The sequence below is a fragment of the Oculina patagonica genome, chromosome 1 (genome assembly GCF_052425735.1).
Source record: "Oculina patagonica isolate OP01 chromosome 1, crgOcupat, whole genome shotgun sequence".
Classification (NCBI taxonomy): domain Eukaryota; kingdom Metazoa; phylum Cnidaria; class Anthozoa; order Scleractinia; family Oculinidae; genus Oculina; species Oculina patagonica.
The window spans coordinates 42,127,035-42,141,406 of NC_135758.1; the positions used below are offsets into that span (position 1 = coordinate 42,127,035).

The following is a 14,372-nucleotide window of genomic DNA, read 5'->3' on the forward strand; positions in this document are numbered from 1 at the left end:
AAGCTAAACAATATTGCTGATATTGTGTTCATTAACCCGACATAAAGTGACTATATAGGAGTGTTGTTACTTAAACTTCATGGGACACTTATCCATTCTTTAGCAAATCAACCACATGTTTACATGGTCTACACTCACTGCAAGCAAGCAAAGTGCTGAACAAGAGACTTGTTGCAAATATTTGCAAGCAAGCAAATGCAGATCAAGGTCGCAAGGTGCCCCTGCTAAATGATATTTAAACATATGAAATAACAGCATAAAAATGTTCAAAACTCAAGTGGACTATGAGCTGTTTGGTGAGTGGCTTCACTGCAAAGTTTTGAACATTTTATGGCTTAATTTTTAGTTAAATTAGTGCACAAAGCTCTCTATATTTTTTTGGTTTTTTTTTTTTTTTTTTTTTTTTTTCTCTTTTTTTTTTTTTTTTTTTTAATTTAAACAAAAAAAAAAAAAAAAAAAAAAATAAGAATTTAGACCATGGAAAAATGTGTACGATTTATTTTATTCAATTATAACAAAAACAAATTTCTGCCAAATTAGATGGAAAATCAGTGCAAAATTGTGTGTGTGTGTGTGTGTGTGTGTGTGTGTGTGTGTGTGTGTGTGTGTGTGTGTGTGTGTGTGTGGCAGCTTGTAAAATTGCATTTTTCAACTTGAAGAAAGTCAGCTGGAACATTTAGGCTTCAACTTGGCAGATTCTTTTTTTTTTGGGTATTTAAACCGGAACAATTTCTCAAGTTTTCTGAAATTATCTTTATGTCGCGTTGCAAATTATGTCATTTTCATGGTCTACATGTATATTCTAGAATTCTCCCAGTTATTGTATAGCATAGGTTACCCCCAGCTTTTTTGGGGTCGCTCTTACTATCAGTTGTTAGGGAAATGGTCAAAACTATTGTACTCAGGCAGGACCCACCACTCTACAAACAGACAGATGGTCTCTTCATGTACCCTACTTTTTCCACCTTTAAGTTAAAAGATGGGGTCTTGTTTGTATAGCTCCCACTCTATCAGGAGTAGAAACTAAGAAAAAGATTCAAACGTCCTTGTGCCATTCTCCAGCAATGCAGAATATGAAAGTGTCAACTCAAATTTTGAGGCCAATAAATTTTGACCATTTGGCTAATCAGACAGGTGGTATCTTGCATAGCCCCCTACTTCTACACAACGTGGGTCCTCATTGCGTACACTTGTTATGACCACTTCCCTTAAACAGTAATTTAAGATGCATGACATTTATTTTTCTTGTTATAGTACCTGCAGGATACACTAAACCCAATCAAAGATGATGTAGATGAACAGTATCTTGGTCCAGATGGAATGTTGACTAAATATGATAAATACAGGTAAAAAACTGAACTTCCAACTGTTTTCCAGTTAAATTGTTTTCCACTTAAATTTTGTTCCAGTTACTGCCTGAACTTCCAGTTGTTTTTTAATGCTGTAAATGGTTACACATAAAATTGTGCATGGATATTTAGGAGTTGCCAAAGGAAGGTAGCTCATATCAAGGGAGGTGAGGCAAAATACTGAAATGGGTAAAATGCCCACCAGACTATCATTTGTAAAATCATCAAATTAGGGATTAAAGTTGAAATTTTAGAGGCAAAATTGTGTTAGTAATACCAGTAAATAATAAAATAATAATTTGCAGTATTTTAAGAGGATGCCACACCAGCTCCAGCTGGTTTTCATGCGGGTCCTCTATCCAGATTGAATTAGAATTTAGAAATGTTGGTTTTTCTGGAGGGAGGAAAACGGAGTAACCTGTAATATAATAATAATAATAATTATAATAATAATAATAATAATAATAATAATAATAATAATAATAATAATAATAATTATAATAATAATAAAGATTTATATAGCGCCATATCCATGGCTCATGGCGCTGAGAGAGAAACCCTCAGAGCAAGGCGAGAATCAGCACTCTCAACACTGTGTCATTTCTGCTCCTCATGGTTTAGAACCATGTTGTTAAACTTAAACTTTAAATTATTTGAATGTCCTTTCCTTGTTTTGTACAGGCATGTAATCTTCATTCTATTAGGAGTGTTGACTTTGGTGGATGGTTTGTTGTTAATAATTGCTGTGATGCTAGGCCTGTGTGGCTCAACCAGATATGATACACCCAACAGCAGAAGTAATGTCGCTGACTGGGGAGGAAGGCTTATGATTGGGTAGGTGTTAGTAATTACTGAGAGAGGCAGTGATAGGATTAATGTTATTATAAGAGATAGGATAATATGCGAGCCAGCGAGGCATGCGAGCCATGCGAGCCAGAAATCCCAAATCCCAACACTAAGGCTAACCACAAGCTACCTAAACTAACTGTAGGCCAACCAGAGTACTATTAATTTTAGGCTAACCAGAGTGCTATGTAGGCTAACTAAAGTGCTATTTAGGCTAACCTGAATGGCTCTCATGATTTGCGAGCCAGAAATCCCTAATCCCAATATAAGGCTAACTGCAAGCTACCTAAGCTAACTGTAGGCTAACTAAGGTCACTTTTCATTGACCAGGTTTTGATAAATCCAGACATAATTATGTAAAAAAAAAAAAAAACAGAAAATACTACAGACTGAATGATAATGTTGTCAGCATCAGTTGTTGGGAAATATGGCGCTCAAATTTAATTCAGTGAGATCTTGGTTCACATGTAACCAAAGAAGTTGCTATGTTGCAGCCAGCTGGTAAAAGCCTTGTTATGTTGTTTCATTTTAGAGCTGCGGGTCTGTTTTTCTTTTCTGCATTCCTCATCAATTTGCTGGCTGGAATTGTGTTCCTTTTAGGATCAAATTTTGCAATTGTTTGTGAGGATATTGATGATTATAAGCTGCTTCAAAAGGTAAGTTTATCTTGATTCAATTCAAGAAGTTCATGAGTTCATGAGCATGTAAGTTTTAATCTGAATTAAGCTGGGATTGATTTGGCTTTGGCAATGGTCAATCACTGCAGGGCAATAATTGTACATGGAAGTGACAAAAGTGCTTTTTGACAGTTAAAAATAATCAATTCCAAAGAACGGTGAAAATTAAATTGAGTCAGATTTCTTAAAAGAAAACTTCTTCTGTATTCTAGAAAGTGTCAGCATTCATTTATAGTACAGTTCGTTTTTTTTATTCTTAAATCAGATTACAGTACTGTGCAAAAGTAATGCAAACGAAATTCGTCGAAATACGCAACTTTTCTTGGTTTTTCGATGAAAAAAGTGCGATATTTCGCTCAGAGCGAATTTGTGGCAAAAAAGTGGCCTTTTTCGCTCAGCCTATTGTTTTAAACATCGTGAAATTTCGCGCGATAATTCGCTTGCTTCGAAATTGACTTTGAAAATTCGAGCGAAAATTCGCTCGGTTCGAAATACTCCCTACAAAATTTCGAGCTCTGTTTTCGCTGTGTTCTAATGTCTTATTAATTTTTTTTTATTTTCTCTGATAAAGAATCTTATTGTAAAAAGAAATGAATGTCAATGTATTCAGAAATGGTATCAGCTATACTATCAGACCTAGCCATGTATATAGAGACCCTATTCCACACAGCATCAAAGAGTTTGAAATCATGCTAACCTTTTATTTTAGTGTAAACAATCATCCCTTGTTTGTTTCTCTTAGACTGTAGATGACCCAAAAGTTATGGGAGAGTACATCTTGGCCCAAATGCTATTCAAGGACGGCAATGTTCCACTGACCATATCAGGAGTGCTTGGGTGAGATGCAATGTTGTTTTTGCTTAAAGTAAAATTATTTTGTAGATAGCTACAAGAATACTGGGTTCATTGTGTTGTTTTCTTGTGCAAGACACTCTCACAGTGCCTCTCCCTACTCAGATGTATAATAAATGGATACTGGTGAATTAAATGCTTGGGGACAACCTTGTGATGAACTAGCATCTCATCCAGGAAGGAATGGAAATGCTCCTAGTTGCTACATGCTGCAGAAACCAGCTTAAACCTGGACTTAAAGCCTTTCAAATAGATGGTCCCCTTTGTTCTGCATAGAACATTTAGTCAGAAGCGTAATATTACATACAAGGCAGAAGCGCCACAAGTGTAATATTACGCACAAGCCATAATCTTCTCTTGTGTTTTTTTTACCCACTCGATCTCACTTGATGAATAACAAGGCAAAAAAGATTAAGACAAGTATACGCTGTAGCAATCAAACAATCAGAATCCAGTATGTGTACTGTGTATTTAATACAATCTTGGGTACGCCACGAGGGAGGAGGAACAGTGGCCTAATGGTTAAAGCAGTTGACTCTAGATCGAGTGGTCTGGGTATAAGCCCTGGCTGGGACACTGCATTGTGTTCTTGGGCAAGACACTTTACTCTCATAGTGCCTATCTCCACCCAGTGTATAAATGGATAGTGGTGAACTCACTGCTGGGGGTAACCCTGCGATGGACTAGCATGCCATCAAGGGGGAGTAGAAATACTCCTAGCTGCTTCATGCTACAGAAACCAGGATAAGTGTCCGCCTGATGGGCCACAAGGCTCAAACGCAGACTCGAGCTCTACCCAGCTTTTACCTAGCCTACCTTATGAGGGGTCCAAGTCTCATATTCTTGGAGTCTTGAAGATGGCAAGTTGGAACATAATTTTAATTCAGGATCTTGACTTTAGAACACACTGGAACAGCCATATCGTGATTATAATTGACAGTGAGGAATAGAGTTTGCTGTTAGTGGTTAATGGGTATTGTAATGCTTACCCCATTGAAGGGTACATGACTTGAAAACCTGACGTAACATCCTGACATAAAATCCATCTTGAAATTCTACTACTTCTGATACTTACTATAATTTATAAATCTCACATAATACATAAATTATGCTATAGATTGTTTTGACTATTGCCTAACTGGCTATCCAGAATAGTTGATACAGTTATTCATGGCGCAGAAATTGTCTTGTGTTTCTAGAGATTGTTCTAAGAATCACGCCCCTTGGGATGTTCTAAAGATGGATCATTTGTACAACCTCTCTGATGTGCTTCACTATAAAGATGTAAGTGTAATGAACTGTACATTCTGAAATTTGGAAATTTTTCTCAAATTTCACTGGAAATTTGCCTATTGGTGTAGATGAAATCTACAAGTTTGTTTGTCCTCTCTTGAGATCTTCTTTCACTATTACATGGCATTGAGCTTGGTAAAATTCCTCTAAAATGCACTAGGTTACCCTAAGACTACCTTGTTTCCACAAATTTGATAAAGTTAAATGAAAAAAATCATCCCATATAATTGTTTGTTATTAGTATTCATGCAACTGCCCTTTTCTTAATTCCCATACTACCTTTCAGTTTTGTCATGTAAACTTGAAGCATTGATGTGACAACATTAATTGAAATACCTGTAAATATTACTGCAATGTGTGGTTCCAGATAGTATCGATGCATACCCACCCCATGGAAGGTCATTTGGAAATTCTGAGGGGGAAGGGGTCTCAAAAGCAAAGTACATGTATTAAAGACAATATGAAGCGAATTGAATTGTTTCCAAAGGGAGTGGGGGGGGGGGGGCTGTTCAAAACCAAAAATGTTTCTTTTTCTGGAACAACACGGTGTGAATTATGTAATGTTTTTTTATTTAGCAAATTCCTGCAATAGATGAAGTGTTTGGTGAACTAAACAAAACTGTTGAGGATACTACTGTGTTGTCTGATGAGGCCAAGACAAGTGTAAATGATTCATTAGATGCTGGCGTGCAGGAAATTAACTTCACACAGTATGATGAACAGGTTTGAACATTTAGAAATTATTTCTATATATGCCATCAATTGATGAATGACATTGGAAAGTTAAAGGTAGATGGCACTGAGACTGACTGACTGACTGGAGACAGACAGACAGACAGACAGACAGACAGACAGACAGACAGGCAGGCAGGCAGGCAGGCAGACAGACAGACAGACATGCAGGCAGGCGGACAGGCAGACAGACAGACAGACAGACAGACAGGGTAGACTGACTGCCTGCATGCCTGAAAGCATCACTCAGGCTGAAAAACAGAGAGGAATGCCAATCAAGTGGCTGATGTGCCTGGGAAGCCAGACAAACAGGCTGTAGACAGACAGACGGGAAACAAGAAGACAGGTGGACAATAAAAAATAAATTTGTTAACTGTGGCGAGTCAGAGAATAAGTAAATGGAAAGAAAGGAAAAAATGGTGTATTATTGTTAAGTAAATGACAACAGCAAAGGGTGAATGTGGAAAATGTCGTAAAAGTACTTACAGTTTTGTTGGAATGGAATATGCTGGGTGAGCTTTATGCTTTGTCTGGAAACTGTTGGAGTGAGTTGTATTTGATTAATATGATTGATAGTTGTTAATGTATACTGCTGCGTATTATAGGTAAAAAAGCCCATAGTGACAGTTCCTCTGCCATCATTTGCATCCAACGTCAGTAAAGCTGCTAATGCAGCAAAAGCTGCTGGGCAGGTACGATAGTACAATAAATGACTATAACCATGGAAACTTAACTGTATGTTGTGTTGCATGCAGTAGTATTGACCACACCTGATAGACATCACTCTGGCTCAAACTTATTGTAATTACTCAGTACAAGATGTCAGTATATATAACTGTTCCAAGGTAGATCGGAAGAAGGTTACCAGGTTTTAGCAATGACCAGTACTCTCTTGTAGTTTTATGTGATATTTATGAATACTTTTCCATAAAATTGTCTATTCACGGAAATTTACGGCACTTTTTCCAAATGTTCTCGCAGAATTAAGCTGCACCCCCAATTTGGAGTGAGGACTTTTGGAAAAAAGGTGCAGCTTATCTGCGGGTGTTTACAGTGCACGGAATATAAATATAATAAAAATAAAACATGTTGGTTGATTATCTCCACAGAATTTTTCTCCTAACTTGTCACCACCACTACCACACATGTTATTTTATGACAAAATCAGTGCTTCCAAACTATTGATGATTTTCTTTTGTTTTGTACTAGAATGCAGTTAGTGATCAGTTGATGGAGACGGCCAACAGACTTGAACAAGTACATACATCAGTTGTTAAGTCAGCCCAGGAACAGGCGGTGAGTCTATTGCGAGTCCCTGTTGGTCATATGAGTCAATGTACTTGTTTTAGACTAAGAAAATGAACAAAGTTATTAGTTTCTAATGAAACTGTTGTGCAGTCAAAATTTACTACAATGGTTTTTCACCTTTGTCAACTTCCAGTTGACAATCATCAGTTAGATGTGTTTCAAGGTTAGTATAAATATGGCACAATCAAATGGTTAATAGTTCATTCTAAATCATAAAACATCATTCTAGGAGACGGCCCTTTACAATGTATACATCTCAATTTTGCAGTGGCTAGAGGATTATAGAATCAGCAACATTGCTGATCTAACTTCACTAACTAAAAAAGCCACTAGTATATATTTTTTCCTATAATTTATGGTTATTTTCAGGCTAAACTGGGCCAGCTAGCAAGTGATCTTCAACATCAGGGAGATGTTATAATGGTATGTATTAGAATGCAGTGACAGTTAGTAGATAATGAAGATTTAAAAAGTTAATAAATATTGAGCATGAAGTATGGTTGAGAGTTTAACCTGTTGTAAGTACTCGGAACTGTTATCGGTCAATGTTGATTGACGACCACCATACGACCACCATTTTTTCTAAGTCTTTGTTGTGCTATATAAACAAATCGCTTAATGACTGGTCTCTCTGGAAACCAGTTAATTTTGTTTCCCTCGAAACTCAATGTTTCCTTCTGCAGCTCTGCCTCAGAAAACATTGAGATTTCCAGGGAACAAAATTAACTGTTTCCCTTGGGACCAGTCATTAAGTGTTCAATATTACCTGACCTGCCTAGTTGCTCTTTATTGCTTCCATAATAGTAATTTTCTTTTTCTCTAGAATTCAGTTCAAAGGACGATGATAAGTCTAAATCAAGTGGAACATTTTTTGGCAAATGAAGCCCTTTCAATTGCTGCTAGGGTTGGTATAAATAGATGTTTACTCTGTTAAAAAATACATGCTTGCCTTAAAGAGGTTTGTTAATTATACAAGAAATAACAGTACTCAATGGTACAGAAGGCGTGACTTGATGAAGCCATAATAACTGTAAAAGTTGACTTATTAGTGCCTGGGGAACTTATAAAAATTTTGGCATCTCAAGGAGGGCACTTATTGCAGGTCTATAGGGTGCTGTCAACAAACCTGCTAGAGATAGATTTAAGTTACTGCTGATCTTACAAAACAGACTGTTCTCAAATTTGCGCTCAACTAGGTACACTGGGCACTGGAGGACCTTGAGGTTACCATTAGCGCTTTGTGAAGGTCCGCTTACTGTATTTATAAGCTATTGTATAAAAAATATATAGGTGTAGATACAAGAATACTACAGTGGAACCTCGATTTAATGAACCTCTATATAGCGAAATCCTCGATATAACAAACGATATTCTACGCCCCAGTAATAGTAAAATATATGGAAAAGAACCTCGATATAACAAAACCTCGTTATAGTGAACATATTTTGTCAGTCCCTTGGCCCTTTGTCATCTCAGGGTTCCACTGTATGGTAATATTTATATCAAATGTAAATGGTTGCCTTTATTTATTTATTTTTTGTCAGGGAGTTACAAAGCACTGGGACACTGTTTTTGGTGACGTGGATTGGCTGTTGGACCATGTAATTCGTCAGGTAAAGTTCCAGGTCAAGCAGTCTGTGTTCATGCAAGCCATGCTGAGATGGAGTTTTGTTGTGTTCTCACACTTTTCTTTTAGTGTCTTTGTTTGCCCTGCTATAAAAATGGGTATCGGTGAATCAAATGCTGGGTCAAGGTCACGGTATCGACCCTGGAATGGGCTAGCATCAACCTAAAGGGTGTAGAAACTCCCCTAGTTGTTTCATGCTACTGAAAGCAGAGATGAACGCCAGCCTTTAAATTGCCAATAGGCTCAAACACTTCTTTTTTACCAGTTACCAAATACAATGAGTATAGTTACGTAAATACAAAAAGCATGCGGGAGCATGTTTATAGGAAACGATTTCTACTTTACAACAACTTTTGCACAGTGTTTTGAAAGCACAATTGGCCAAGGCTAATTCCTGGCTGTCTATCTAAGCAGTCCATATACAACAAATTTTCAGACCAGCTCAGGGGACCAATCACAGCCATGGAGCAGTTTGGCAAATAATATAGTGCATTAAACTTAAATTATGTTTTAATTGTTTTCTTTTTTTGGTTTGTTTTTTTGTTTTTTTTTTTTTTTGAAAAATTGTTTTTTTATTTTTTAATAATTTTTTTATTTTGTTTCTCAGGTCCGGTTTCAGGTTGGACGATGTGAGACTTTGTCGAACATATACCATGGGCTGACTGGTTCTGTTTGTCATCATTATGCAGCAGGAATGGTATGTTTACATAGAAATTGCACGAGTGTCTCTCAGACATTTTGAGCAATGGCTATCTTGTTTTAAGCAATAGCTATTTTTGTGTGGCTTGTGTTTGAATTTAATTAAAAAAAAGTATTGGTAGCAAGGCATCAAAACTAACTTATTATTCAACTCTAGTCATAAGGTTACTGTATTTACTTGATTGAGTGCCGCAGTGCTCTTTGAATTCTTAATGTTGCTTATTTGCGGGTGGTGCTCTTGAAAAAATCATAACGTTTGTAAATGATAACAAGAGGGAAGAGAGACCCCCGGGGGCATCCTGTATATTTTTGGGTGGGGGTGTGCCGCCGGGACTCTGAAACCCTTACCCTATACCAGACCATCTTCAGCTGGTTTTGCAACCCTATACTAGACTAGATACTGAAAATCCCTACCCTATCCCAGACTTGCTTCTTTCACTATAAGTGTTTTTAATGGGAAACCATCTGTCAACAACGTTGTCACAATGATTTTATTCACGTCTAGGGAAGCCTCTTTCTCTTCCGAGTTTCTACTCTTATTCTGGACTTAATTCTTCATACCATTGATCAGTTTCTTGGCAAATTATATCCTATTCTAGACCAAAACTCTCTGATTTCTATGCCCTATCCCAGACTAAACTGCTTGAAAACCATACCCTTCTCAGCAGCACATACCTATATAGCTGATATATGGGAGTGCCCTCCCCCCCCCCTCCCCGGGGAAGAGATAGAAGGGAGAAAGCAATAAAATGTAGCCACTTCTAACTTAAAAACATTGTAGTTATGCAGTGCATATTTGAGGGATGTTCTCTTTAATATGTTTTGCTTCATATGCGGTGACCAATCAAGTAAATACGGTATGTTAATAAGAAACTTATGCCTGCTGCTATTCAAATGCAAGAAAATCTTAACTCGTAAGATAAACTGTTTTAAATAACGTCTGGTAATGAGAGATATTTATTGGTGTCATGTTTCAGAATGCCTCTTGGGTAGCATTTGGACTTTGTGCTCTTTGTCTTCTTATTTCCATCATTCTTTGTGTGAGGGCCTCTAAACATTTCCTGCGGACTAAAAGCATTGGAGTAAGCGATGAACCAGGTGAGTCATGGCTTAAAACAAACAAGTAAACAAACACTTACTTACACATGCCCTTTATGCCAGGTAGGCCTGGGGAGGGGGGGGGACTTGGTTATTTTTCTGGTGGGTATGTACTGCCTGGGTCTCCAAATTAGCACCCTGTTTTAAAAAGAGTTTGCACATTCAAAATGATACCTTGTTCTAGAAATAGGTCCATTTTTATACCCCATTCTGATTTTTAATACGATGAAACTTTCGTGCATTCAAATAATCATACCCCGTTCTAGGAGTCGTCTCTAAAATGGATGCCCTGTTCTAGATCAAGAATCCCCAAATTTTTGTGTTGGGCGGCACATACCCGTACATGTATAGGTATTTTAGGAGAGTACCCCAAGGCGGGTAGGACAGCAATGCGATCCCTCCACAACAGTCTGCTGGTCCTTCACTGTGATTCAAATGCTGCTCGAGCTCTTCCTCATCTGCTGCATTCCCTTCTTTTTGTCTGCCACCACGTGATCTTCCCCTATCCATCGTCTGTCGAACATGACAAAAAGAAATCAGTCACGTTTAAAAAAGCCTTTTGTAGAGTGAAGATGCAGTTTGCTTAAGCTGGTGAGGTTTTTTTTTTGCAATTACACATGATACTGTAGTTGCTTTTCATCTCCCATTAAATATAAGAAAAAAGTAAATAGTAATAATAATTATTATAATAATAATTGAACATAAATGTAACACGTTTGATGAGCAATAAAGTCTTAAAAAGTTACTGCTCGTAGGCAACTTATTTCCTTTTGTCTTGTACCTGCCACTTGTCAAATAAATAAATAAATAAATAAATAAGTAAATAAATAAATAAATAAATAAATAAATACACAACAACTCATTGGGGTTTCCGGTCTTTATTGCAATGACCAATGCGCAAATTCCCAAAAAGATTTTTACAGTTGCTAACTATGCTCATTGCTGTTGTTGCTTGGCCAATAGCTGTCGCAATATGCCAGATACTTGCGGTCGCGTCGGTACATATATCTGTTGCGCTTGGGTAGCATTGCTGCCTATTGTATTTAATCATGATAAACAAGTCTATCATACACATAAATAAATAAATAAATAAATAAATAAATAAATAAATAAATAAATAAATAAATAAATAAATAAATAAATAAATAAACATGTTTGCATAATCGCACCCAATATTAGTGGTAGTGCTGTGGTGATTTTTGATAAGATATAGACACAGGTCAGGTCTAATAAAACTAGCTGATTTTTTTTTCATTGTCCATAATGAATATTATCTTCATCTGCATGCTTTGCGGACTTACACTGCAAGATGTAAAAAATTTTATTCTTAAGACAGTTTCCCCACTTTTTTCCCGCTTTAGAAGCTGTGTTGGCCAAAAAAGCTGAGGTTCAAGCCTACTGGCCCATCGGGCTGGAGCATAACATGTTTCAGTAGCATGAAGCGACCAGGAGTATTACTGCTCCCCCCTGGATGTGATGCTGGTCCATGGAAGGGTTACCCCCAGCTTTAAATTTGCTGGTGTCCATTTATACACCTGTGTTGAGAGAGGCACTGTGAGAGTAAAGTGTCTTGCCCAAGAACACAACACAGTGACCCTTCAGTGCCCGAACCCAGACTGCTCAATCCGAAGTCCAGCGCAATAACCTTTGGCTACTGCGCCTCCCACCGTGTTGACAAAAAGGCATACTTTTTATAGGTGCATCCCCAGAATTCTGTTTTCTTTGAGCTTAAGGTCTGAGGAGGTGCCCATAGTTCTTGGCTGCAACCAGGAGCCTGTGGTGCAACCTGTTTTTTTGAAGGAAGATCATGTGATCTAATATGGATGGTCACTTTGTTTTTCAGCACCAGAAGAAATGTTAGAATTACCATGGATGGAGCAAGCAACTGGGCCAAAACAAACCTTGCTGTAGTGAAATTCTCAGTAGTTTTGTCTCTAGAAAAAATGTCACTACAGTGCTTCCATCACTAGTGTCGAGAGCCACAGATTAACCATGCCTTCAAAATGAACACGCTTAATTCATGTGGTTCAAATGAAGAGAATATAATTAAGAATTTTTAACAATTAGACTACGAGCCCGAGTTTTCTATGAGCAAATAGTCAACGAGGCGCAGCCGAGTTGAGTATCGCTCATAGAAAACGAGGGCGAGTAGTCTAATTGTTTTAGTAGAAACTCTAAAGGATTGCAGTCCAAAACCTACAATATTGTGCACTTTGAAGACAAAAATCAAGAAAATTTACCGCTTAAAGAGCTACGCGCGCGCGACTGTTTTCTATCGGCGAATAGAAAACAGTGGGAGAACCAATCAGATTCGTGGATTTCCAATAGAACACAGCTGAGTTTCTACTAAATTGTTTCTAATCTTTGGTTATTTTATTCTTTTTTAATAGTTAGTAGAAACTCAGCTGTGTTCTATTAGAATCCACGAATTTGATTGGTTCTACCACTGTTTTCTATTCGCTTATATAGCATTGTCGCTCTTTTAAGACAATTATTTTTGTTCCTGTTTTGCCTTAAAGACAAAAATTGTAAGTTTTGCTTAGAGTGTCTACTAAAACAACTGGACTATTCGCCCTCGTTTTCTATGAGCGAATAGTCAACGAGGCGCAGCCGAATAATACTCCGGCTCGTAGTCTTATTGTTAATTAGAAAATAAGTACCGTATTTTGTCAATTAACCCCCCTTTTTTTTGTCGGTTTTTAATCCCCCGTTGGGCCCCCGTACTTCAGTATGGAGCTACTAGCTTTAAAACTCCTTGGAGCTAGTGGCTTTCCCCCGGCATGTTCGAGGCTAATTTATAAAATTTTCACCATATAACGCGTGCTCTGATTGGTTGCTGTGTTGATTGGCATGTGGCTATGAAAACACGGTTATAACATCATTGCATTGTGTTGGCTTTATTTTGTTAAAGAAAAAAAATCTCTTTTTACGTAACCCGATGTAAACATTCGATAACGTTTTTTTAAAAAGTACCTATGAAAGCCCTCACTTACATGAACTTTAGAATTCGTGCAATATGTGCATCTGCGGTTATTTTTGGTACGTTGTTCAACTGAGTGAACGTTTGAATAAGACGCGATTTATGTTCTTCAAATTTTCATCAAGGGTTTAACTTTGTTACATTTATTTTCAGCGTGGTTCCTAGTAAAATATCGATCTTGAAAGAGTAATGAACCGATATACTTGTTTTTCAAATGCCTGTTTCCTGTAGTTCTGTATGCAATTGACGTATATGAAGCTTTAGTGTTCAACAAACTGTAATCCATGCCATTTTGTAATTGCCTAAACATTTTGTCCAGACCGTTGCCTTGTGTAACGTACATGTTTAGTTTCAGCTGTCACGCAGTCTTGTGAAAGCGTCCTTCAAAGAGCTTTGCATCGACTGCATCATTCTATATATTTGGTTGTTTTGATCAGTCAGTATCTTGCTTTTTAATTTTAAAAATTGCATTTCATGACTGTGGCGAATGAAATGACGTACGTAGACAGACAAAACTATTTGGATATCAAAATAATATGTATCACCTACAACGAGACAAAGGTTATATCATATGGAGAAACATCCTTTAAAAGGATGGTGTGTGACATGTTCACTCTAAAAGCTAGACTAATAAAGTAGATGTTCGAAATTTAACTACCTTATTATAGGAAATTAACGATAAATGTTATTAACGCGAATTTCAAAAATTCGCGTTATTTTATGTATGTTAACTTTTTTACTATAAGCATTTGACCAGAACTTTTCCTAAATTCGCGTTAATTTTATTACGCGTACATTTTGTTCGCGTTGTTAAAATGCGTCGTTATATTCCTATAATAAGGTAATTCTTCGATAAATAAATGAGATATATATACATAGTATGTACTACTAATTAAAATTCATTTTGTAAC

The 14,372-nt window shown here is 37.1% G+C and overlaps 1 protein-coding gene across 3 annotated transcripts in view; it reads left to right on the forward strand.

Annotated features, from left to right (window-relative positions):
- The window catches only part of LOC144631938 (prominin-1-A-like), a 48,837-nt gene that overhangs the window by 15,521 nt on the left and 18,944 nt on the right, over nt 1–14,372 (forward strand). For 2 of the 3 annotated variants that reach the window (XM_078490528.1, XM_078490518.1), the window contains exons 11-23: nt 1,255–1,346; nt 2,031–2,183; nt 2,728–2,851; nt 3,615–3,709; nt 4,924–5,008; nt 5,594–5,740; nt 6,355–6,441; nt 6,959–7,045; nt 7,427–7,480; nt 7,881–7,961; nt 8,602–8,670; nt 9,292–9,381; nt 10,361–10,481. In XM_078490528.1, the coding sequence (XP_078346654.1) occupies nt 1,255–1,346; nt 2,031–2,183; nt 2,728–2,851; nt 3,615–3,709; nt 4,924–5,008; nt 5,594–5,740; nt 6,355–6,441; nt 6,959–7,045; nt 7,427–7,480; nt 7,881–7,961; nt 8,602–8,670; nt 9,292–9,381; nt 10,361–10,481 (1,285 nt within the window). Of the gene's footprint in view, nt 1–1,254; nt 1,347–2,030; nt 2,184–2,727; nt 2,852–3,614; nt 3,710–4,923; nt 5,009–5,593; nt 5,741–6,354; nt 6,442–6,958; nt 7,046–7,426; nt 7,481–7,880; nt 7,962–8,601; nt 8,671–9,291; nt 9,382–10,360; nt 10,482–12,324; nt 12,836–14,372 lie in introns of those variants that run through there. The other variant, XM_078490536.1, reaches the window with a different exon arrangement.